The sequence below is a fragment of the Littorina saxatilis genome, linkage group LG5 (genome assembly GCF_037325665.1).
Source record: "Littorina saxatilis isolate snail1 linkage group LG5, US_GU_Lsax_2.0, whole genome shotgun sequence".
In the NCBI taxonomy this organism is placed as follows: domain Eukaryota; kingdom Metazoa; phylum Mollusca; class Gastropoda; order Littorinimorpha; family Littorinidae; genus Littorina; species Littorina saxatilis.
The window spans coordinates 54,797,787-54,824,309 of record NC_090249.1 but is presented as its reverse complement, the minus strand read 5'-3'; the positions used below and the strand labels follow the sequence as shown (position 1 = coordinate 54,824,309).

General features: G+C 45.3%; 3 protein-coding genes across 5 annotated transcripts in view; 2 read left to right on the top strand and 1 right to left on the bottom strand.

Annotated features, from left to right (window-relative positions):
- Window positions 1-2,092, top strand: part of LOC138967454 (polyadenylate-binding protein-interacting protein 1-like) — a 33,067-nt gene extending 30,975 nt beyond the window's left edge. For all 3 annotated transcript variants that reach the window (XM_070340003.1, XM_070340004.1, XM_070340002.1), the window contains one exon: window positions 755-2,092. In XM_070340003.1, coding sequence (XP_070196104.1) covers window positions 755-839 — 85 coding nt within the window. In that variant the 3' untranslated portion in view covers window positions 840-2,092. The remainder of the gene's footprint in view (window positions 1-754) is intronic.
- Window positions 2,093-5,003: 2,911 nt separating this feature from the next.
- On the top strand, window positions 5,004-6,837 carry LOC138967806 (uncharacterized). Its single transcript, XM_070340464.1, has 2 exons — window positions 5,004-6,485; window positions 6,787-6,837. The coding sequence occupies exons 1-2, from the start codon at window positions 5,004-5,006 to the stop codon at window positions 6,835-6,837; spliced, it is 1,533 nt and encodes a 510-aa protein (XP_070196565.1).
- Window positions 6,838-11,236: 4,399 nt separating this feature from the next.
- The window catches only part of LOC138967453 (cysteine-rich protein 2-binding protein-like), a 30,691-nt gene continuing 15,404 nt past the window's right edge, over window positions 11,237-26,523 (bottom strand). The window contains exons 13-17 of the mRNA XM_070340001.1: window positions 15,546-15,632; window positions 14,573-14,691; window positions 14,076-14,124; window positions 12,466-12,598; window positions 11,237-11,988 (exon numbers count right to left, since the gene is read on the bottom strand). Coding sequence (XP_070196102.1) covers window positions 11,815-11,988; window positions 12,466-12,598; window positions 14,076-14,124; window positions 14,573-14,691; window positions 15,546-15,632 — 562 coding nt within the window. The 3' untranslated portion in view covers window positions 11,237-11,814. The remainder of the gene's footprint in view (window positions 11,989-12,465; window positions 12,599-14,075; window positions 14,125-14,572; window positions 14,692-15,545; window positions 15,633-26,523) is intronic.

The following is a 26,523-nucleotide window of genomic DNA, read 5'->3' as shown; positions in this document are numbered from 1 at the left end:
GGGACGTGATATCCGGTGTCGATTGTAAACATGGACGAAGTTGCCGAGGTAAGTTCTGAAAATGCTAAAATAAACTCAGCAAAAGTGCATATGGAACATGTTTTTCGATGAGTTTTTTTAAGTTTAGTTTGGAGTTTTGGAAAATCCAGTTCATTGTCACCTCCCATTGTCACAAATAACTGGAGCGTGCTTTCTTTTCACTGTCTTCGAATCGCTGGCCTTTCAAACCGGATGCGACGCGCCCCTGAAAGTCGAGAGTCGTAACCTCGAAGGGTCACGTGACGAGTTGGCGGTCCAGGCTATTTGGTCTATGCTTCAACATAGGGCTAGGAAACTGTCAGTGAAAACAACTCACTCAAAACTTCGTCGTGCACAGAAAAGCACAAGTTTTCTTCGCAAACTTTCGAAACATTTTAGCGTCTACATATCTTTACTCTACGGTTCATCATCAAAGACTACTAATACTAACGCACGATAATGAAACATAAAATCTTAGACACTAAACAGTTAGAAAAACTAGCTCACGTGATGAAAAACAACTCACAAAGTTTGTTTTTAATGATGGGCGCATTGTTTTGTTCACTTTGTTTTGTTTCATATCGTGATGTGTACGCTTTTGTTTGTTGGTTCTTGGTTTTATGGTTTGGCATTGCCATTTTAAAGCACTTGGAGCTATTTATGGGAGTTGCGTTATAGAAAAGCTACTTATTATTATCATTATTATTATTAACCTGATTCACCATTTCAATTGCAGCGGCAACTACCCTGATGATGAGGGACTCACAATGGACGACGAGATGGAAAAGGCGTACGAAGAATTCTTGTCTTCGCAGCGTTGACCTCAACACTGAAATACCAACCACTGTTTTGTGCGATGTTGAAGTTGCACATGGAAAAAAGACAGCTAAATTGCATTTACTGCCTGATTGTGTTTGTTTCTCATTTGTTTTTTTGTGTGTGGGGGTGTTTTTTTTGCTGGTCTCGTCCCATTCCATCCAATATTCTCATAGGCATGCTACAGGTTTTTTTCTTCTCGGAGTGACCTTATGTGTGGAAACGGGAATGAAAGCTCTGTATTTGAACCTTTGGGGCAACGTGTGTTTTTGGGTGCGTAAATACTGGTGTATGTGAATGACTGAAAAACGCCAAGCATCCTGAAGTATTTGTGTGTGTGTGTGTGTGTGTATATATGGGAGTGACAGACAGACAGAGTGGAGTTGGAGGGGGGGAGATTTTGTCAGGTGTGCATGAAAGAGGGGAGGGGAGGGGAGGTAAACCTTCTCGGATGTGTATGTGTGGACGAGAGGTTTACAGTGTTTGCTAAAGTACGAAAGTGAAGTGAAGTGAGTGAAGGTTGTGTTTTTGATCACTGAAATAAGATGCACGTAAAACTAGGAGAAATAGGGGTGGGGTTTGGTTGGAACCAGAGAAGGGGAAATAGATGAAGATACTCGTATTAAAAAAAAATCGATGGATTGCATTAGTAAATGTGATGGAAACTTGTGGTGGACATATCAAAACTTCAAGAGAAGCATTATTTGTCCAAAAGAGAGAACTGAATGTGATTGGAGGTGACTACTACAGTCAGAAACAATTACATTCATACCTGTACTTGAAAAAGAGCATTTTTCTGTTCTGAGCGCCTTGCCGTTTTTGTGCTTTTCAGTGAGGAAAATTTTGCTGTGTCTTACATTTTGTTGAAATAATTTTGTGTTCTGATTTTTGTGACAGAATAGTTTGGGTTATAGTTACAAAAAGCTTATTTCTGTTCCTTATTTAGCAAATGAATTCTTTCAGTGTGGTGTAACATCTTAAGAATCGTACTGAACCAAATGCACAAGCCATACATTTTCAGTGTGGTGTAGAATGCTTGTGTGTGCACATTAAATTCATCTATTGGCATGCAAAGCTCTGCTGTTCCAGTAATGCTAGCAAAGAAAAGGAAGGAAAACAACAGAGAAATAGACACAACAAACAAGTGAAATGCACACAGCATTAGATTACATATCTTATCCCAATTCACATATAGCAATTTACTTCAGTTTAGTGCTAGGACGCTGAAAACTACGCTCACCCTGGTAAGGGGGAAAAGTACCCTAAAAATAGAACGGCCTTGACAGTCATATGATGACGTCATGACAAGGATACCCTCCAGCATGCTCTGCGCACGCGTGCTCTCGCCGCCATCTTGTAATCATTCTACTCTTCAGCGACGTTGGTTGCGGACGTGTTTTGGTTACGCTCGGGCTAGTCTTTAGCCCACTGCTTCTTGGCAGTACCAACCCTGGTCACACGTCGGTTACTTAACTTTTGGCTGAGTTTGGGTGAGATTTTTCCAGTTTTACTTGTTTTGAGACTTTCGTTTGCCACAAGTTAGTCTTTGTTTACGTTTTGACGTTCGAGACTTTCGCCAGTATGGCAGACAGCGGGAAGAAGAAATCTAGCGCTAGACAGGTAGGGACAGTAGAGTCCCCGTCTAAGAGGGCGAAGAAAGCTAAGGTGGCTAAAACCACAGTTAGTTTGTTTGAACCAGCTTCTAAGACTTCGTTTTCAGTGGAAATTGATGACCCTAAGAGTCCTGTTATGCCGGCGTTGAAGCAAGAATGCAAGACAGCGCCGGTTAAGCCTAGCGTAGTGTCGGATAAGGACGATTTGTCCGCCATGTTTGCTTCTTTTAGCGATGAAATGCGTTGCATGTTTTCAGCGGAGTTAAAGTCGGCGAGTGCGCAGTTGCTCTCTCTCCATGCTGGAGCGGGAGATGCAAGCGCGCGAGCGAGGGTTAAGGCAACCCCATCAGCCACAGTGACGAGAGCTGATGTTCACGCTGAACAGGACGGAAGTGCGGCTTTTCACCGTGCATCTTCTGCCGGGATCGGCAGCTTTTCTGAAGGTACCGTACTGTCCCAACTTCCGCCCGGCGTCGGGCAGGAAGCCGTCAATAGCCAGGTAGCTGGTTGAGGATTTTCCCTTCCGGTGCTTGCGCTTAGTACGGGAGATTCGAAGTGCATGCCTGGCCGGAAACCAGCAATGGCACAACGGTCTCAACTTCCGCCACGGGAGCAGGAAGCCGTCAATAGACAGGTAGCTGGTCGAGGATTTTCCCTTCCGATGCCTGAGCTTAGTACGGAAGACACGCTATCGTCGATCTGGCCTATTACGGTACCAGTATCGACACAGCGGTCCACACTTCCGCCCAGGGGGCAGGAAGTATTCTCAGGGGCGGATGCTAGTGGTGGTTTTACCTCACAAGCACCGTCACTTCCGGGGGATACCGCCTATGACGATGCGAGTCATTGTGGTGGCGAACTTCCGGAAGGGGAATCGGAATACAGTGATTCCGCTGTGGATGATGATACCAGCTTCCGGTTACCAGCCAAGCTATACCAAGCGGTAGCAATGGCAGCTCAGGTAGCCTCAAGGTATTTTGAGGAAGGAGTGGTGTCAGCAACTAATGCTGCGGCACCACCATCTGCCGCTGTGGGAGATTTTCACTCACCACAAGAAGAGACACCAACTTTTAAGTTTCGTGAATCTCCTTCAGTGGCTTATGAGATGTCTTTGATCATGGCAAAGCGGGGGCACGGGGGTGCGTCGTCTGGGTCTGTGCCTATTCTAGCAGAGCATGGTCAGGCACCGGACTCGGCCAAGCCTTGGCTGGCTGACGCACATAGAGCCTCTCACGTCTCGCATCAGGCGGGACGAAAGGTGACGTTGAACGCTACTCCACGCAATTTCATAGACACCTACGCTTTGCCGCGTGCGACGCTCCCGGTAACACCGGAGTTGGCAACGCTCAGAGAAGACGGCTATAGCAGAGACAGATCTGTCCCTTATACAGAAGCCTCTCTCTTGGGTTTGGAGGAAGCCGGGAGATTCAGCTTGGAGTTAGCTTCTCCGTGCTCAGGTCTCTCTCCCGTTCTATTGCCACGTCACTAGATCCGTTTGAATTTCGGAGTGACGCGAGTGTAAAGGACGTGACTACTCTGCTCGCTACTTTGGCTAAAGTTTCAGCAGAGCAAATGCGTCTTTCTGCGCAGCTTTACGCACATGCAGTGCATACGCGCAGGGCCGCGTTTCTGGCTGGTTCTCAGATTCAAGATAAAGCCACGCTGGAGGTGCTTAAGTTCTCGCCATTCACGGACGGTTCCTTGCTAGGGCAACCGTCTCTCGACGCCCTCCAGAAGGAAACACAGGACAATCGGGATTTGGCGATCGCTAAGTTAGCTCATCACGGGTTCCCTAAGCCACAGAGCAAGAGCTATGGCCCGCCTAAACCTTCCGCCTCTTCGGCGAATAGGGGCAGGTCTACACAAGCCAGCTCTTCTTCAAGGGGACGGGGAAGAGGCGCGCCTTACCCTAAGAAGAAGCCGTCTTTCGGCAATTCAAGGGGGTCTGGATGCAATGCACACCCCCAATGATGCGCCCCCGAACCACTACCGCTCACACCCACCACGCTTTTGGCGGCAGGTGGCCTGTCTCGGGCGCTCGCACTTTGGTCGCTAAAGGTAAACAGTCAGTGGATAGTAGGCATAGTGCGTTCGGGATTCAGGATATTCTGGAAGGAGGGAAAGGCTCCCTTAACCAGAGTTCTTCCGAAGTTCAAGTTTCCCGTCAGACTGGAGGCAAAGACGGCGATACAAGCGGAAATTTTGTCTCTACTTCAGAAGGAAGCGATAGACGAAGTAACGGACCACACCTTCCCAGGTTTCTACGGGAGAATTTTCGTGGTACCGAAGGCTTCAGGGGGCTGACGCCCTATCTTAGACTTGTCTCCTCTGAACAGATTTCTGAGACAAATTAAGTTTACAATGGAGACTCCAACGTCAGTCAGAGAAGCACTCAGGCCGGGAGACTGGGTGACGTCGATCGACCTGACAGACGCATACTTTCACATGCTCGTGCATCCTTCAGACCGGAAATGGCTGAGATTTCGGTGGAGAGAGAGAGTGTTCCAATTCAAGGCCCTTCCCTTCGGCCTTTCTTTGGCTCCTTGGATTTTCACGATGGTGGTACGCCAGCTGTGCTCTCTGGTCAGGCAGCAGGGAGTACGACTCAGGGCTTATCTCGACGACTGGCTTATCCTCAATCAGGACCGGGAAGCATGCAGTGCCCATACGCGGCTCACCCTGTGTCAGGCTCACGAGTTGGGTTTCTCGGTCAATCAAGCCAAGTCGGAACTTACACCATCCCAGTCCTTCACGTACCTGGGAATGAGGTTCCATACGGTAGACTGGTCAGTCCGCCCCTCACAGAGGAGGATAGACAAACTGCAGAATCTAGTGAAATCACTGGTGTCACAGAAGCAAGCTCCGGTCCGGGAGCTGGCGTCGGTGCTTGGTCAAATGGAATCTATGGCCACACTTGTCCCTCTGGGGAGAGTACACAAGCGGCCCTTTCAGGCGGCTTTGAGTTCGGTCTGGAACCCTGCCTCCCAGGGATGGCAGGTCTCTGTTCAGCTAGACAGTTGGTTTCAGCAGACCACAGCTCAGTGGCTAGAACCATGGATTTCACAGGGAGTCCTCATCACTCCCCCTCCACCAGAGGAGGATTTATTCACAGACGCGTCCCTGTCAGGCTGGGGCGCTCATCTCTCTCACCACACAGCCTCAGGCACGTGGACATCAGGCCAAGCCCTCTCGCACATCAATGTTCTCGAGTTAGAGGCTGTAGCCCAAGGTCTTCAGAGCTTTCTACCACTGGTGGCAGGCAAGCATGTTCGTCTTCATACGGACAATACTACGGTTGCAGCCTACATCAACAGGCAGGGCGGCTCTCGCTCTCACACTCTGTCTCTCAAGGCATGCCAACTTCTGAAGTGGTGTCACCAGCATCAGATAAGGTTGTCGGCAAAATATCTTCCGGGAAAACTGAATGTTTTGGCAGACTCTCTCAGTCGATCATCGAAAGTACTTCACAGGGAGTGGACGATCACCCATCACGCTCTTCAGCGGCTTTGGGTTCACGTGGAAAAACCAATGGTCGATCTTTTCGCAACACGGTTCTCAAGGAGATTACCAGTATTCATATCCCCGTTTCCGGACCCCGAAGCCTGGAAAGTGAATGCACTGGAAGTCGACTGGACAGGACTCTCGGCGTACGCTTTCCCACCATTCCAACTTCTTGGAAAAGTGCTGAGGAAAGCAGAATTGGAGCAACTATCTCTGGTTCTGGTCGCACCGATGTGGACAAGTCAGCACTGGTTTCCGGATCTCCTCCGACTAGCAGAAGGTCCTCCCATTCCTCTAAATCTGGAAAAGGGAGAATTACTGCAACCACGCACCGGCATTCAGCACGCGAACCCACAGTCTCTGCGCCTTCACGCATGCAGATCCCTGCGTTTGTCAGGTGCCTCAGAGAGGACACTGGATTTGGTGCAAAAAGCGCACAGGAAGTCTACAAGCTCAGTGTACGCTTCACATTGGACGGCTTGGGTGAAATGGTGTGCAGAGAATCAGGTCAACTCTGTAGGCCCACGCTCTTTGCAGGTAGCTAATCACTTGTCATGGTTAGCGGCTCAAGGCAGCTCCCCCTCGTCTCTTCGAGTCAGGCGTTCTGCTATTTCAGCTACTTTGAGGCAGTTAGGTCACAACATTAACCTCAGCAGAGTTATCGCTAGTGTCCTTAAAGGTGCGTCAATAGGTTTTGCTAGAATCAGAGCCCCAGTCCCTGCATGGGATCTCTTCCTTGTTCTGGAATTCTTTAGATCGCAAGATTTTGAACCATTGCAATCAGCTAGTCTAGCTAATCTTACTCGTAAGACACTTTTGCTCGTTCTTTTGGCTACAGCAAGGAGAGGTAGCGAAATTCACGCTCTCTCAGGCTCTTCTAGAGACATAGCTTTTGAAAAAGATGGTTCTATCACTTTACGTTTTAGGCCGGAATTTTTAGCCAAAAACCAGAAGCCTGATCAAATTTCCCCCATAATCAGAATTCTTCCTCTTGACAAGATTCTAGCTCCGGGGGACCCAGATATGTCTAACTGCCCGGTTCGGGCTCTTACCAGTTACCTGTCTCGCACGGAGCCTATCAGAGCGAACCAGCAGAAGCTGCTTTTCCTATCTCTGAACACGGCTAGGCATAGACATATCTAAGGTAACTCTTTCTAAATGGATCTCAACGCTGGTTAAACAGGCGTATGAGTGGTGGCACAGAAAGAAAGGGGGGGCAGTCAGTTCTCCCTCTAACGTCGACTCGAACGCATGAGGCGAGAGCCTGGGCATCCTCCTTAGCTGTGCTACGATCAGGCAGGTTGTCTGAAGTCCTTGGTTCAGCCTACTGGAGATCTGAGGATGTTTTTATCAACTTTTACCTGCGCGACATTTCCAGTACGCGGCAGGATGGTACCACGGCTCTACCAGCGATGGTAGCAGCAGGACAATTGTTGCCTTGTTCATAGGTGAGCATCCCACCACCTTAATTAGCAATCTGCTATATGTGAATTGGGATAAGATATGTAATTTAATCGAAAATTTTAATGGTAAATTTTCATTTGATTAATATACTTACCCAATTCACATACTGAAGTCCCTCCCGCCTACCCCGCTTTAGTTCCCCTAAAAATATAATGGGGCGCTTCGAGCGAATGATTACAAGATGGCGGCGAGAGCACGCGTGCGCAGAGCATGCTGGGGGGTATCCTTGTCATGACGTCATCATATGACTGTCAAGGCTGTTCTATTTTTAGGGAACTTTCCCCCTTACCAGGGTGAGCGTAGTTTTCAGCGTCCTGGCACTAAACTGAAGTAAATTGCTATATGTGAATTGGGTAAGTATATTAATCAAATGAATCGATTTTCAGAAGGTAGAAAAGGTGTTTCTTTTTTGCTGAAAATTTGAATCCGAAACATCTGTGAATCCAATTTTTATCTTTTTCGATCCTTTGGGCATATGTGTAGTCAAGAGGAGGGCTTGTAAATACGTTCTAATGTTGAGAGTTGCTGCACAAATCTCTTTTCAAATGAAATGAAGTCCATGATGATGGGTGTGGGGAAGATAAATGTGAATTGCCAAAAATTGAAAGGTCGTCCAATATATATCAGGCATGGGAATTGTCCCCCGAAAGGCAAATTTCCGCCGATTTTTTTTTTTTTTTTCCGCTGAAAAAGCAAAAGTGTTGGCCGAAAAAATAAATGGGGGAGGCAAAAATGGTTCTAAAAACTGAATTTAATGGCAAACTTGGAGCTTAGATGACACCAAATTGCACCATTTGGGTTCTTTCGAGAAAACAAATTCCGGGGGGCATGCCCCCGAACCCCCTGTCGACTTTGCCATTACTTACAAATGTTCAGCCTTATTTACTTTTTTCAATTCCCATGCCTGATATATATATATATATATATATATATATATACACAAAAAGATTGTTAGAATGGTTTACTTTGTTTTGAAGATTTTAGTTGCATATATGAACCTTATTTAGCGAAGCTATAATTTGTTATTGTTCAGTATTCTTTGTATAATGTAAGCTTCAGTGATGCAGCGAAGAGAAGCATTATGACAGTTGATTTGCATCACCTTATATGTGGCATATAAGATTAAGTAGCTATAAGATACTTTGAACCTGCTGACAATATTCTGATAGTGTTTGAGAATAGTGATGGTTTTATTTTCATATTTTTTTTCATTTTCATTAATTTATTGTCCCATTGCTGGGAAATTCAGGTCGCTTCCTCCCAGTGGAAAGCTAGCAGCAATCGAGTCACGCTACCCAGGTGTCTGCGTGTTTAGGTGTATTCAGCCACATGCACTTATGGCAGAATGACCAAGGTCTTTTATGTGCCATTGTGGTGACATGGGGGTGGGACATCATGGCTTCCGTCTCTGGGTCTGCACATAAAGTTGACCCGTGTCTGTCCCGGCCCGAATTCGAACCAGCGACCTTCCGATCACAAGTCCAGTGCTCTACCAACTGAGCATTTAAGGCTTACATTGCTTTCTCAGATTTTCTGTTGAAAATGTCCAAGTTTTCAAGTTTAATTTACCTTTTTACATTTAGTCAAGTTTTGACTAAATGTTTTAACATGGAGGGGGAATCGAGACGAGGGTCGTGTATGTGTGTGTGTTTGTGTGTAGAGCGATTCAGAGTAAACTACTGGACCGATCTTTATGAAATTTTACATGAGAGTTCCTTGGTATGATATCCCCAGAAGTTTTTTTCATTTTTTCGATAAATGTATTTTATGTCATATCCGGCTTTTTGTAAAAGTTGAGGCGGCACTGTTACACCCTCATTTTTCAATCAAATTGATTGAAATTTTGGCCAAGCAATCTTCGACGAAGGCCGGACTTCGGTATTGCATTTCAGCATGGAGGCTTACAAATTAATTAATGACTTTGGTCATTAAAAATCTGAAAATTGTAATTAAAATTATTTTTTTATAAAACGATCCAAAGTTACTTTTATTTTATTCTTCATCATGTTCTGATTCCAAAAACATATAAATATGTTATATTCGGATTAAAAACAAGCTCTGAAAATTAAAAATATAAAAATTATGATTAAAATTAAATTTCCAAAATCGTTTTAAAAACAATTCCATCTTATTCCTTGTTGGTTCTTGATTCCAGAAACGTATAGATATGATATGTTTGGATTATAAACACGCTCAGAAAGTTTAAACGAAGAGAGGTACAGTAAAGTGTGCTATGCAGCACAGCGCAACCGCTACCGCGCTAAACAGGCTCGTCACTTTCACTGCCTTTTGCACTAGCGGCGGACTACGGTCATTGTGAAAAAATGCAGTGCGTTCAGTTTCATTCTGTGAGCTCCACAGCTTGACTAAATGTAGTAATTTTGCTTTACGCGACTTTTTTTTTCTTTTTTTCTCAACGTCTTAAAAGGGGAGGACCACTGTAATCACAAATTTTGCACCATTCGAATGCAATCAAAAATATTTGAGCTTAATGAAAGGTGTGAAGCATTGCTAGACTTGTGAAAGATAGCAAACTATAGGCTTCCCAGTCATTTGTGTCTACTGTAACCGAGGCTGTGGTACTGCTTTTTTCTCAGGAATAAGAGTGTGAGTTTGGAGACATCGCAGTCTAAATGGCGCATCAACAGTATTACACCTAGGCAGCCCTTGCCTTTTTCACTCCAAGTTTGCAATCAATATTCATGCATTACATTTGAAGTAATCTGGATGTATATGCATCCACAGAGGCACAAACTCCCATCCGGGATCCCAATATTTCATTAGTCTGTAATTTTTTTTATGTAGTTTTTGTATACTTTTAGTACATGTAGTAGACATCAAAATCGTTTTGATAATCAAGACCAAAAAAGTGAAACTCTGGTCAATTTTGAGTGTTTTTGTTGTTGTGTTTTTTCGTTCGTTTTAGACATGGGTAAGGTAAATAAGAATAGTTCAAGTAAAACCAGCTTTGATCTCCTTGAGAGCCTTTTTTCTCACAAGCATTTTGTCACATTTCTTGTGTAAACAGTGGTAAAAACTTCGGCAAACTGGCAGTTAAGAAATTGGCTAGAGCAAACCCTTTCAGATTTACTTGGTTTACAGTGAATACAGCAACAGTGCAGCTCTGTTCTAAGCATATAAACGAATGCAAAAAAGGGTACTTTGTGCAGTTGATATCCACATGTATTCATGTTCAGCATTGCTTTATTAAACAAATGTTATGTATTGTTTGTAATTGACATTGTCATGACAATTTGATTGATGCTGATGTATGGAGATACTCCCACTGTGATGCATGTTTGCCTCACCTTTTCGAAGGCGAGGGGCAACAAAAAAAAAGTAAAATGCAAAAATGTTTGACCGACTTGTGTTATGAGATCTGCGTTTTGTGTGTGGCTAAATGGTTTATAAAAATCACCAACTTGCATGCATACACACGAACGCATATGCACAGATACTTTTATATGAGTTTATTATAATATCACCTTGTTTTCTAATGCCGATACAGTTGTATTAAAATTCTCTGCTTGGTCTCACACAGGCGCACACACACCCAAACATTGTTGTTCTCGCTCTCAAACACTCGTACACACACAGTGCTATGCCCCCTCAAACAAACACACGCACAAACAGCTGAAATCTTGTCCATAAAGCTCTGATAATGGACAATGAAAAATTTAATTTTCAGCTAGAGCAAATACTTTCATATTACCGTTTATTAAATCACCTTGTTTTCTAATGCAGATATTGACATTTTTTTGCTTGGCCTAGCACACACGCACACAAACTCAAACATTGCTGTTCTCACTCTCAACCTTTCTTACACACACAGTGCTATGCCCCCAGAAACAGAAACAAACACGCACACAAACAGCTGAAATCTTGTCCCAAAAGCTCTAAATCATGGACTGTTGTAAACTCAAAACATTTGACTTCCAGCTAGACCAAATACTTTTATATTACTATTTATTAAATCACCTTGCATTCAAATGCAGATTTTAAATTTTTGCTTGGTCTCACACACACAGAGCACACACAGAGCAGAAAACTTGTCCCAAAAGCTCTCAGCCATGGGCAACTGATTGAACTGTTGTAAACAAAAACAAAACAAGACTTCCAGCAAGAAAGCAAGTGACATTTTATTTTACAAGTGCATTGAGGTGAACACATGACAGTCGCTCTCACTGTAATTTTTCAATAATGTGGTACTTGTACAAACATGTCCCTTGTAAGCCTTAGCTATTGGTTCTCAAGATGTCTTCAAACTCACAGAATGCAACAATTTCACTCACACTAGCTGTGCCTGCATCGTATAACAACTACGCTGCTCTTCATGCCGCACACATCAAAATTAAACATGAAAGCCCGCATGAATATATGACCCGAGCAAGGACCTTGAGCCTCATCTCCGCAGTCGCATAAAGACAGCGTGTTTGCAATCTCTTGAGTCCACAGAGAAATATTTATCATAGAAATCTAGACACAGTTCCTCTGCCTTGAAACCAAACTTTTGGTACAGCAGCATTGCCTGGTTTGTTGCTGACACATGAAGTGTAACGTCCTTCCCCATACAAGTCTGCAAGGCAAAAAGAAATGTCAACAGATTTTCACTCACAGATATATGTGACCCTCCACCACGGAATGAGTCGCATGTCACCTTTTCATGATTTTCATATTTTTACATTTTCTTACAGAGTTTTTTTATTCTCTATCCAGTGGTGAAAACCGTTTTAGAAAAGAGCGAAAACTTTTCGAGTTATAAGCCTGGTACTATGGTGACACTCACACTGTTACTAGACACCCCCTGGACTTATATTATGCCTAGCGCAGAACCGCGTGAGGTGACATGCGACTCATTTCGTGGTGGAGGGTCACATATATATAATATGCTGAAATACTTAGCAGTCCAAAAAGGCAAGAACAATATTTTCCAATGTAGTGGCATACATAATCACGCTTACTCTTCAGTAAACACTTGCTTCTTTTCAATGTGACACATTAAACACCTTCCTATGACACATCTTTGTATAACCTGATTTATACCTGCCCATACCTGAATGAGGTGGTACAACATGAACGATGCGATGCCGGCGCCGCGCCACTCGGGCTGGGTGAAGATGAAGGAGATGTAGGCCTCGTTGTGCTTCACATCCGGCACCATGAAGGCAAAGGCTACCACCACTTTCCTGGCACACAAAACAATGTCAGGAGGCTGTAGCTGCCCTAATTCATATTTAATAGCAGAAAACAAACAAAACAACACAGAAACAAATAAACCCAAAACAAAGACTATCACCACTTTCCTGACACGCAGAAACCAATGTTAGGAGGCTGTGGCTACTCTAAATCACAGTTCATTGCAGAAACCATACACAAAGCAACACAAAAACAAATACATGTACACCCAAAACAAAGGCTACCACCACTTTCTTAACATGCAGAAACCAATGTCAGGAGGCTGTAGCTGCCATTAACTTTGTCCGTAATGGAGAGTCTGAAGTTGTCTTTGCAAGGACTTAGCAGAGTCTTTTTATCCAAAATTCAGTGCCAAAGTTTAGAGCAGTGAGCTTCGTGAAGAATTCGCCCAATATGCCCAATTAATATCAGCCTTAAATCCCGTTCATAACAGAAAACAAAGAAAGCAACACACACACACAAATAAATCTAAAACAAAGGCTGTCACCACTTTCCTGACAGGCACAAAACAATATTGCGAAGCTGTGACAGCTTTTACTCACAGTTCAGTAAAAAACATCAACTATTTAATCAATCAACCAAACACCAAACACACAAACAAACACACAAACAAAACCATGAAGGTAAAGACTACCATCATCTTTCTGACATCCAGAAAACAACACTAGGAGGCTGTGTCTGCCTTTACTCAAATTGCAGTAAAAAAAACATCAAATATACACACACACACACAAACCAACTTCTTCTTCTTCTTCAGCGTTCCAGAATTTTTCTGGTTACGTGTGAGCTCGTTTGCCCATTTGGGTTCCCCACACTATACTACAAGAGCATAGTCAGCTCACTCCGCTTTCGTTGAGTAGGCATGCTGGGTATTTTCGTGTTTCCATAACCCACCGAACTTCGACATGGATTACAGGATCTTTTTCGTGCGCACTTGGTCTTGTGCTTGCGTGTACACACGAAGGGGGTTAAGTCACTAAGCAGGTCTGCACATAAGTTGACCTGGGAGATCGGAAAAATCTCCACTCTTAACCAACCAGGCAGCAGCGACCGGGATTCGAACTTACGACCTCCCGATTAGGAGGCCGACGTCTTACCACCACGCCACTGCGCCCGTCGACACAAACCAACAAACCCAAAACTATGGACCGAGAGGCTAGCTACTACCACTTGTTTAACAGGCTCCAGTGTTACGAAGGTGTGGCTGCCTGGACACTTGGGTACAATAACTAGCCATGCAGACAACCACACAAACAAACATATTCTATAACAGGTACACCAAGGTGCGTGAATCAATATCCATGGAAACAATCCCCCAAAGAGTAAACCAAATTTTAACCACTTCGAATACAAAAATATCAACTTCAAAATCATAGGCCTGCCTATCAACATCCTCAAAAATACAAACAAACAAAGAAACAAACAAATGACTAAAATAAGAAAAATAGCAGACACACTACAACTTACTTGTACATCACCACACAGCTAAAGTCAGGATACTGCAAACATTCGGACACTGAAAATACATCAATGGCTTTAGATAGTACAAAAGGCTATCTAGTGACACACACACACACACACCCATTCACATGCACACTTGCACACTCTCTCTTTCATAAACACATACACAGCAAAACACACACAGACACACACACACACAGACACACACACACACAGACACACACACATACACACATGCACATACACACACACACACAGACACACACACACACACACACACACAGACACACACACACACACACATACACAGCCAAACACACACAGACACACACACATTCACACGCACACTCTCTCTTTCATAAACACATACACAGCCAAACACACACAGACACACACACATACACATGTACTCTCTCTTTCATTAACACACACAGACATAGCCAAACACTTCCAAACCAAAAGTTAACCGAGAAGCATGCCTACACAGACTTGCGCGCACTTACAATCAATGCCAGGCCAGAAGAAGGCTCGGCAGAGGGCATTGACGGAGGGGATGTGTTGTGGACGCACATAGCAGTAGTCCAGGCTGGAAGGGGGCGGGGCTTTCCATGTCGGGTCATTCCTGTCACACAGAAAAACAAACGCATTAATGCTCCTAACATAAGGCTACATCAGTGTGTTTAAACCAAATGGATGAATAAAAAGGGGTAACTAAATCAATCCATCAATCAATCAATTGTTCAATCAATCAATCATCAAATAAAAAAACTAAATCAATAAATAATAATGAGAGCACTATTTCACTCTGGTTATGTAGAAACAAAACTCTGTACAAGGAAAGCCCCATTCTAAGACCCCTGATTTCACATTTCCTCCCTTTTAAGACCCTGTTTTCTTTGACTTTCTATTCATTTCCTCTGTATATTTACTCCCATTTTCTTCTTCTTCTTCTTCTGCGTTCGTGGGCTGAAACTCCCACGTGCACTCGTGGTTTGCATGAGTGGAATTTTACGTGTATGACCGTTTTTACCCCGCCATTTAGGCAGCCATACGCCGCTTTTGGAGGAAGCATGCTGGGTATTCTCGTGTTTTTATAACCCACCGAACTCTGACATGGATTACAGGATCTTTTTCGTGCGCACTTGGTCTTGTGCTTGCGTGTACACACGGGGGTGTTCGGACACCGAGGAGAGTCTGCACACAAAGTTGACTCTGAGAAATAAATCTCTCGCCGAACGTGGGGACGAACTCACGCTGACAGCGGCCAACTGGATACAAATCCAGCGCGCTACCGACTGAGCTACATCCCCGCCCCACTCCCATTTTAAGACTCACTCCCTGTTTTCTCAGATTATCTGTTCAAAACCTGTGTAAACTTACCCCCATTTAAAGACTACCTCCTTTTTAAGACCTGATTTTCTCACATTTTAGGTTTCAAAAGGAGGGTGGCACTGTACTAATAATATCACTGCTAACCTGTGAGGATAGGCCACAATCTCCTGTAGCAGCTTGACTTTCTGCGGCACTGTCTCTGTGTCCCTCCTGATAAAAGGCTTCAACACTCTGGAGGAAAAAAATCGAAAATTTTATTGTAAATTTTCATTTAATAAATATACCTACCCGAATCACATGTAGCATTGACACAATCGGAGATGCTAGGTTCTGTACAGGCTAACCGTCTAAGGGAAGCAACCCCAACCACAAAAGTGTAAACGTAGCCATGGTAATGCCCATACACCCGGGGAGTTACCTCCCCTCGTGCATGCCACATCACCACTGCTACTGAACACGTGGTTCCTATCATTCGACCTAAAGAATAAATTCTCCAAATCAAAAGCGGGGTTGGCGGGAGGGAATATACTATGTGATTCGGGTAGGTATATTTATTAAATGAAAATTTACAATAAAATTTTCGATTAAATTACATATTCCTACTCCGAATCACATGTAGCAGATTGCAACAACAAGGCGGTGGGAAAGAAAAATCCAACTCACTCAAAAAACCTTGCCGAAAACCTGGACCGCTGCCAAAGAATCAGGGCGGTCCCAGTGGGAAAGAAAATCTAACCCACTCAAAAAACCCTTGGCAGGGCTGGCCCACTGCCAACAGGCAGTGAGGGAACCGAGGAAAGTCCTGATTGACAGCCGAGAAGTATCTCAGGCAAAAGCGTAAGAGACAACCTCAGAGATCCAGAAAGCTGTGCTCAGCACTTCTTCCAATCTCCTAGCCGTAAAAAACAGCACAGGAATAGACCCAAGCCTTGGATTAATAACCCTGGCGAGCCAAGGGAAAGACAAGCTTCCCCCCCCCCCTTTTATTGGAAGGAAATGCTAATGTCCTGAGAAGATCCGTGCGTAAGGTTGTCCCCTCAACTGAGAAGGACGAACCCCCGCGGTGACCTTAAGACAACCATGCCAAAGTCTGCAAACCTTGGGATGTAGTAAAGCCCAAAAGGCTTGTGAGAAAGAAGTCAGCTCAAAATAAGAGTGACCAATCCCCACGAAAGAGCGAGAGAGAGACATCCAAGCACTACGTACCAGAGTCCACCTCGAAGAGAAAACTCACAATAGAAGGTCGCCAGTCATCCCCTACCAGTCCCTGCGAACGCAGGGAGAGAGGTAGCACCCGACAGCAGCCACTTACGACTGTGCGTAAGCTACCGGAAGTGAGGACCCACGGTGGTCAAAAACCGATGTGACTGGCAACCATAAACAAAATGGCTAAAAGCCAGAATGTTCCCAAAACAGTCTGCTTGAAGGTAATCGAGAGTGAATCAAAAACCTAAAGCAGAAAACCAAGACTGGTAAACGTAAACCGTGAAGCCAGCCAGCCATAAGACTCCCGAAACCAGAGTTCTCAGGGAAAAAACAGGCAGTTAACTTCCTAGCCAAATCAAGAGCCTACCTGAGTTTGGCCAGAAACCCAGAGCGCGTCTGTCCCTGTCTGAAGACAGAGTCCAACGCGGAGAAAAAACGGACAACCGCCCTAGACAAAGTTGCCTTTTGTAGCCGGGCGACTGTAAGGAAACCCGACCCAACGGACGTCATCCGGACTCGCCTCATACTAAGATGAGGAAGAAGAGAGGAAAGGCCCAAGACTGAAGTCACAGGAACCAAACCTTAGCTAAACCTCTGCCCGAAGGAGAAGAGTAGCCAAAACCTGAGAGAGAGGAGGAAAGCCACAAAGAACTACTCCTCAAACATCCATTGTCCAAGACAATGCCCCCTCAGGAAAATCTGAATGTTACCTCCGAGGCCAACTCAAGCGTACCTTAAGTTTGGACGAAACACCAGAACGCGTCTGATCACTAGAGAAAGACAGAGTCCGACTCGATGAAAGACAACAAGGACCAAAGTCCAAACGTTTGTGGCCAAACAGGGGTAACCTGAATCCAGAGAACCCCACCCAAACGAAAATCGTCCTATCCAATCTCTTAAAAAGAGAGAACAAAGGAAAGAAAAGACGAAGTCCGAAGCCACAAGAAACGGGAAGGCAACAACCACCATCGCCGCAACGTGGAATGGCTGTTGCCCAGCCAAGGCTGCCTATAGGCTGCCAGCTTAGCTTAACCAGAGGAATGAGCATGCTTCTGCTAAGCATGTTTCTGAGTATGCTAGCCTTACCTTCCTTCAACCCTTGTAAAGCAGTCAGAGACCTGCTGATCTCTACTCGACTGAATCTCTACTGCAGGCAAAGTTTAAGCGACTCTCTTTGACTGTTCAGGGAACTGAGAATGCGAAAGAAACGAGTCCCTCCGACACCCGCCGTACGAGCGTAGTGAAGGAAGGGCAGCCTCATCTGCTCCATGCTCACCCTAGCAAGGGCTGGCCAACAGAGTAGAGAAAGGAGGCAAGTTCCAAAGGCTGAATAAGCAAGAAGGAACAGAAGGTGAAGCCCGTGTAGCCAAGGCCAGTCAAGGCTGAGCATGTTCCGGAACTGAACCATAGTAGAAACAGCGGCAGAACCAAAACACTAGAGATACCACTTTCGGGAGGAGATGGCCTAGCCAAAACCTGCAAACCGTGGTACCTACAAAAGGTGACTAAGGAACCGGAAGTAGGGAAACATCCTATCTTCACGGAACGGAAGTCCGACATCGACAACAAAGTCAACCAACAAGGAAGCCACCAATGTCGATGCACCCAACGGGAAATCCTGAGCCGAAGCTCCGAGCTTCGACGGAAATCCAGAACGTGTTCGATTGCTGACCAAAGACTGAAAACCAGAATAGCTCAGCTACGAACGCAACCGAAGTCACAGTTGCTGGTGGTAAACTGATGAATGAGATGACCGGAAACCGGAAAACCATCCAACCGGAAAAAGACCTGACTCATCCCCCTAATGACGGTCGTGAATAGGGGAAACGTCCAGGGCCACCCGAACTGAATAGGCAGTAAACTCAACACCCAACAGGTAAAGTGAAGACTGCCCCGGCTGAGGCTGAAAGCCTAAATGCCCGTAGGCCAGCCGCTGTTCCTCACCCCCCGACCTCCGAAGGAGTGTCAGGAAGAGGAGAAGTGTATCCGAACAGAGCCGGAAATGCAGCAGACAAAACCGCAAAAAACGGAAGCGAAAGTTGCATAGAGTAGACTGAGGCCGGAAGCCCAAACGCCCGTAGGCCAGTCCTCTGTCAACTCCAGTCAAAACCGCAAAGTGTACTTGAAATGGAGGACTTATGCTTCCAGTAAAACCGGAAACGCCACGCCGACAACGGCTGCCGCCCTGTGAAACACAAATGCCCACGACAGAACAAGAGTGAGACAGAACAGAAGAGGACTGGGGCCGGAACCCGAACGCCCGTAGGCCAGTCCTCGATCAACCCCAGACAAGCCACAACGTGCGCTTGTGATGGAGAACCTATGCTTCCAGACAGGAAGTGTAGGAGGCCGAAGCCCCGTCCGGGAAAAAACTTCGACGTGACCTCTGCCGCAGCTAAGAGGACAGCGTTAAGCCTTTTTCCCGATAACCAGCACGTGTGGAATCGCTGACGACAGACTGAATGTCCGACACAACCAGCGAAAAAACCGAAGTCCACGTACTGGTGGAAGGCCGGTGAAACGGCATAACCGGAAAACCGGAAATCCGTCCCCCCCCGACGTCGTCCTAACTCATGCCTTGACCAGGCTAAGAGAGAGAAGACGGCAAGTCTGCAGCCGCCGGCACCGGAACGGCAGTCGACGCGACAACCGAAGGTTGAAACGCTGACTACATCGGCCAGGGCTAAGACAACACCTGCCCGAAGGGCTGGCGTTGCTCCTCAGCTACCGACATCCTGAAGGAAGTGGAAGCGAAAGGAGCAGTAAATCCGGGCGGAGCCGGAAAGCACCAGACGAGACCGCGAAAAGCGGAAGCGCCGAATGCGAGGACGTAGGCCGGAAGCCCGAATGCCCTAAAGGCAACGTCCGGTCAACCCCGGAAACGACCACAGCGGGTGCGTACGTCAGAGGACCTATGCTTCCAGCGAGTGCCGGAAGCGCAGCGCCAGAAACGGCTACCGCCATTGCTCCGCCACACAATGGTCTTCGAGGAAGCCAGGGTGTGACTGAACAGAGGACGAATGCCCGGGGGGCAACGTCCGGTCAACCCCGGAAACGACCACAGCGGGTGCGTACGTCAGAGGACCTATGCTTCCAGCGAGTGCCGGAAGCGCAGCGCCGGAAACGGCTACCGCCACTGCTCCGCCACACAATGGTCTTCGAGGAAGCCAGGGTGCGACTGAACAGAGGACGAATGCCCGGGGGGCAACGTCCGGTCAACCCCGGAAACGACCACAGCGGGTGCGCACATCGGGGGACCTGGTCAACCCCGGAAACGACCACAGCGGGTGCGTACATCGGGGGACCTATGCTTCCGGCGAGTGCCGGAAGCGCAGCAGTCGGAAACGGCTAGACAACTCCGGAAACGACCCCAGCGGGTGCGTACGTCGGAGAAGTAGCCGGAACCAACTGCCGCCATTGCTCAGCCACACAATGGTCTTCAGTGAAGCCAGGGTGCGACTGAACAGGGGTTTGCGGGTCGTGAACCCGCCGAAAAGAGCTGTGTCCCAGCAGGGACTGTCCGACGGCCTCACGAGGGCCTGTGGACCAGCTCGACTTACTTGAATCGCCAACCACAGCGGTAGAAGACGAAGAAGCAAAACATCCGCCCTAGACAACGTCTCGGCCGGAAGCGTCAAAGAAGCCAACAAGGTGACGTCGCCCACAGACAGCGGGACCAACGGAAGACGCAGGCTTGGCACGCGACAATTTCTTCACAAAGATAACGCAGACACCTGCAACACCTGATCTGCTAACGGCAGAGAAGGCGAGGAGAAGAAACAGGACGTACAACAGTATATGACTGCCCCACAAAGTGTTTGTTCGAGGCAGAAAGAGTAACGAACAAAACATAAAAAACATGTTAAATCCGAAACCACGACAAGTCCTACGGACTGGTAGATACCTGCTAAAGCCTAGCCAAGTAAACCACTGTCAGCGACGCTGATACACAAAATGGCGGCCAAGCGATAAGTTACTGGACAAAATTTAGAAGTCCAAAACGGACGAAAATTAAGCAATAACAAAAATTCCTGTCAAAGAAATGACGAAATATGAAATGGCTTACCAACTAACAAAGCAGAAGGCAAAAACGCAGGTAAAGTAAGGAGAACCTCACCATAACATAGGCCTAGCCACATAAATAAGCTGTCAGGAAAGCTGAGCAACCGAACGTGGCGGCCACAAGATAAGTTACTGAAACGCATTTAGGAGTCCAACGGACAAAAAAGTCAGCAACTATAGGTAAATTCCTGTCAAACTAAAGACAAGAAGGAACAAGCTTACCAGCTAAACAAAGCAGAAAGCAAGTAAGAAGGTAAAATTACGTTTACCTCCAAAATACATGGCCTAGCCACAAAAATCTGTCAACTCATGCTGACAACAAAAATGGCGGCCAACAGTAGTCACTGAAATATCACAGGTCCAAACACGGACGAAAATCAGCAACTACAACAAATTTCCTGTCAAAATAATGACCAAAATGGAAAGAGCTCACCAACTACGAAGCAGGAGGCAAGATAGACGGTAACGTGGCCGGTGGGTGTCAAAACAACACCAACAGCGCAGCCACAGGGGAGCCCAAAAAATACAACAACCTGCTCCCTCGAAAGCTGTAAGGTCGAATGATAGGAACCACGTGTTCAGTAGCAGTGGTGATGTGGCATGCACGAGGGGAGGTAACTCCCCGGGTGTATGGGCATTACCATGGCTACGTTTACACTTTTGTGGTTGGGGTTGCTTCCCTTAGACGGTTAGCCTGTACAGAACCTAGCATCTCCGATTGTGTCAATGCTACATGTGATTCGGAGTAGGAATATGTAATTTAATCAAAATCTACCACAGCAGTCTACTGTTTCTCTCCGTCACCCCCGAAAGCATCATGTTGTAGCTATCTCAACAGTCTCTCTCTGTCACCCCCGAAAGCATCATGTTATAGCTATCTAAACAGTCTCTCTCTGTCACCCCTGAAAGCATCATGTTATAGCTATCTAAACAGTCTCTCTGTCACCCCTGAAAGCATCATGTTATAGCTATCTAAACAGTCTCTCTCTGTCACCCCTGAAAGCATCATGTTATAGCTATCTAAACAGTCTCTCTGTCACCCCTGAAAGCATCATGTTATAGCTATCTAAACAGTCTCTCTCTGTCACCCCTGAAAGCATCATGTTATAGCTATCTAAACAGTCTCTCTGTCACCTCTGAAAGCATCATGTTATAGCTATCTAAACAGTCTCTCTGTCACCCCTGAAAGCATCATGTTATAGCTATCTAAACAGTCTCTCTCTGTCACCCCTGAAAGCATCATGTTATAGCTATCTAAACAGTCTCTCTCTGTCACCCCTGAAAGCATCATGTTATAGCTATCTAAACAGTCTCTCTCTGTCACCCCTGAAAGCATCATGTTATAGCTATCTAAACAGTCTCTCTCTGTCACCCCTGAATTGAAAGCATCATGTTATAGCTATCTAAACAGTCTCTCTCTGTCACCCCTGAAAGCATCATGTTATAGCTATCTAAACAGTCTCTCTCTGTCACCCCTGAAAGCATCATGTTATAGCTATCTAAACAGTCTCTCTCTGTCACCCCTGAAAGCATCATGTTATAGCTATCTAAACAGTCTCTCTCTGTCACCCCCGAAAACATCATGTTGTAGCTATCTAAACAGTCTCTCTCTGTCACCCCTGAAAGCATCATGTTGTAGCTATCTAAACAGTCTCTCTCTGTCACCCCTGAAAGCATCATGTTATAGCTATCTAAACAGTCTCTCTCTGTCACCCCTGAAAGCATCATGTTATAGCTATCTAAACAGTCTCTCTCCGTCACCCCTGAAAGCATCATGTTATAGCTAACTAAACAGTCTCTCTATGTCACCCCTGAAAGCATCATGTTATAGCTATCTAAACAGTCTCTCTCTGTCGCCCCCGAAAGCATCATGTTATAGCTATCTAAACAGTCTCTCTCTGTCACCCCTGAAAGCATCATGTTGTAGCTATCTAAACAGTATCTCTCCGTCACCCCTGAAAGCATCATGTTATAGCTATCTAAACAGTCTCTCTCTGTCACCCCCGAAAGCATCATGTTATAGCTATCTAAACATTCTCTCTCCGACACCCCTGAAAGCATCATGTTATAGCTATCTAAACAGTCTCTCTCTGTCACCCCTGAAAGCATCATGTTATAGCTATCTAAACAGTCTCTCTGTCACCCCTGAAAGCATCATGTTATAGCTATCTAAACAGTCTCTCTCTGTCACCCCCGAAAGCATCATGTTATAGCTATCTAAACAGTCTCTCTGTCACCCCCGAAAGCATCATGTTATAGCTATCTAAACAGTCTCTCTGTCACCCCTGAAAGCATCATGTTATAGCTATCTAAACAGTCTCTCTCTGTCACCCCTGAAAGCATCATGTTATAGCTATCTAAACAGTCTCTCTGTCACCCCTGAAAGCATCATGTTATAGCTATCTAAACAGTCTCTCTCTGTCACCCCTGAAAGCATCCTGTTATAGCTATCTAAACAGTCTCTCTCTGTCACCCCTGAAAGCATCATGTTGTAGCTATCTAAACAGTCTCTCTGTCACCCCTCAAAGCATCATGTTATAGCTATCTAAACAGTCTCTCTCTGTCACCCCCGAAAGCATCATGTTATAGCTATCTTAACAGTCTCCCTCCGTCACCCCCGAAAGCATCATGTTGTAGCTATATAAACAGTCTCTCTGTCACCCCTGAAAGCATCATTTTATAGCTATCTAAACAGTCTCTCTCTGTCACCCCTGAAAGCATCATGTTATAGCTATCTAAACAGTCTCTCCGTCACCCCCGAAAGCATCATGTTATAGCTATCTAAACAGTCTCTCTCCGTCACCCCTGAAAGCATCATGTTATAGCTATCTAAACATTCTCTCTCCGTCACCCCTGAAAGCATCATGTTATAGCTATCTAAACAGTCTCTCTCTGTCACCCCTGAAAGCATCATGTTATAGCTATCTAAACAGTCTCTCTGTCACCCCTCAAAGCATCATGTTATAGCTATCTAAACAGTCTCTCTGTCACCCCTGAAAGCATCATTTTATAGCTATCTAAACAGTCTCTCTCTGTCACCCCTGAAAGCATCATGTTATAGCTATCTTAACAGTCTCCCTCCGTCACCCCCGAAAGCATCATGTTATAGCTATCTAAACATTCTCTCTCCGTCACCCCTGAAAGCATCATGTTATAGCTATCTAAACAGTCTCTCTCTGTCGCCCCTGAAAGCATCATGTTGTAGCTATCTAAACAGTCTCTCTCTGTCACCCCCGAAAGCATCATGTTATAGCTATCTAAACAGTCTCTCTCCGTCACCCCTGAAAGCATCATGTTATAGCTATCTAAACAGTCTCTCTCTGTCACCCCTGAAAGCATCATGTTATAGCTATCTAAACAGTCTCTCTGTCACCCCTGAAAGCATCATGTTATAGCTATCTAAACAGTCTCTCTCTGTCACCCCCGAAAGCATCATGTTGTAGCTATCTAAACAGTCTCTCTGTCACCCCTGAAAGCATCATGTTAAAGCTATCTAAACAGTCTCTCTGTCACCCCTGAAAGCATCATGTTATAGCTATCTAAACAGTCTCTCTGTCACCCCTGAAAGCATCATGTTATAGCTATCTCAACAGTCTCTCTCTGTCACCCCTGAAAGCATCATGTTATAGCTATCTAAACAGTCTCTCTGTCACCCCTGAAAGCATCATGTTATAGCTATCTAAACAGTCTCTCTCTGTCACCCCCGAAAGCATCATGTTGTAGCTATCTAAACAGTCTCTCTGTCACCCCTGAAAGCATCATGTTATAGCTATCTAAACAGTCTCTCTCTGTCACCCCTGAAAGCATCATGTTGTAGCTATCTGAACAGTCTCTCTCCGTCACCCCTAAAAGCATCATGTTATAGCTTCTTTTTTTTTTCTTTCTTTTTTTTTCCTTTTTTTTCTCTCTTCTTTTTTCCCCTTTGCCAAGCACATCATTGTGGGGCCTCCAATGAATAACATGCATCCGTATCATGTTATAGCTATCTAAACAGTCTCTCTCTGTCACCCCTGAAAGCATCATGTTGTAGCTATCTAAACAGTCTCTCTCTGTCACCCCTGAAAGCATCATGTTATAGCTATCTAAACAGTCTCTCTCCGTCACCCCCGAAAGCATCATGTTATAGCTATCTAAACATTCTCTCTCCATCACCCCCGAAAGCATCATGTTATAGCTATCTAAACATTCTCTCTCCATCACCCCTGAAAGCATCATGTTATAGCTATCTAAACAGTCTCTCTCCGTCACCCCCGAAAGCATCATGTTATAGCTATCTAAACATTCTCTCTCCATCACCCCCGAAAGCATCATGTTGTAGCTATCTAAACAGTCTCTCTCTGTCACCCCTGAAAGCATCACGTTATAGCTATCTAAACAGTCTCTCTCCGTCACCCCTGAAAGCATCATGTTATAGCTATCTAAACAGTCTCTCTCCATCACCCCCGAAAGCATCATGTTACAGCTATCTAAACAGTCTCTCTCCGTCACCCCCGAAAGCATCATGTTATAGCTATCTAAACAGTCTCTCTCCGTCACCCCCAAAAGCATCATGTTATAGCTATCTAAACATTCTCTCTCCATCACCCCCGAAAGCATCATATTGTAGCTATCTAAACAGTCTCTCTCCGTCACCCCTGAAAGCATCATGTTATAGCTATCTAAACAGTCTCTCTCCGTCACCCCCGAAAGCATCATGTTATAGCTATCTAAACATTCTCTCTCCATCACCCCCGAAAGCATCATGTTATAGCTATCTAAACAGTCTCTCTCCGTCACCCCTGAAAGCATCATGTTGTAGCTATCTAAACAGTCTCTCTCCGTCACCCCTGAAAGCATCATGTTATAGCTATCTAAACAGTCTCTCTCCGTCACCCCTGAAAGCATCATGTTGTAGCTATCTAAACAGTCCCTCTCCGTCACCCCTGAAAGCATCATGTTATAGCTATCTAAACAGTCTCTCTCCATCACCCCCGAAAGCATCATGTTATAGCTATCTAAACAGTCTCTCTCCGTCACCCCCGAAAGCATCATGTTATAGCTATCTAAACAGTCTCTCTCCGTCACCCCCGAAAGCATCATGTTATAGCTATCTAAACAGAGTATATCATGTTTCAAGTTCTTTCAGGTACAATGTATATACAGTAGAATCCGCTTAATAAGGCCATGTTTAAACAAGAAGGGCAAAGCCCACACGACTCACATGCTGAACAGACCTTGATCTTTCTTTCAGAATAATTTTACAATAAAAACTGAGAAAAACAATATTTTACACATTTTTCCTACCAAAATACATGTGACCTTGACCCAAGGTCAAGGTCATCCAAGGTCATGCAACACAAAGCTGTTAATTCAAGACATAGGAAGTACAATGGTGCTTATTGGCTCTTTCTACCATGAGATATGGTCACTTTTAGTGGTTCACTACCTTATTTTGGTCACATTTCATAAGGGTCAAAGTGACCTTGACCTTGATCATATGTGACCAAATGTGTCTCATGATGAAAGCATAACATGTGCCCCACATAATTTTTAAGTTTGAAACAGTTATCTTCCATAGTTCAGGGTCAAGGTCACTTCAAAATATGTATACAATCCAACTTTGAAGAGCTCCTGTGACCTTGACCTTGAAGCAAGGTAAACCAAACTGGTATCAAAAGATGGGGCTTACTTTGCCCTATATATCATATATAGGTGAGGTATTCAATCTCAAAAACTTCAGAGAAAATGGGGAAAATGGGAAAAATAGCTGTTTTTTAGACAACATTTATGGCCCCTGCGACCTTGACCTTGAAGCAAGGTCAAGATGCTATGTATGTTTTTTGGGGCCTTGTCATCATACACCATCTTGCCAAAT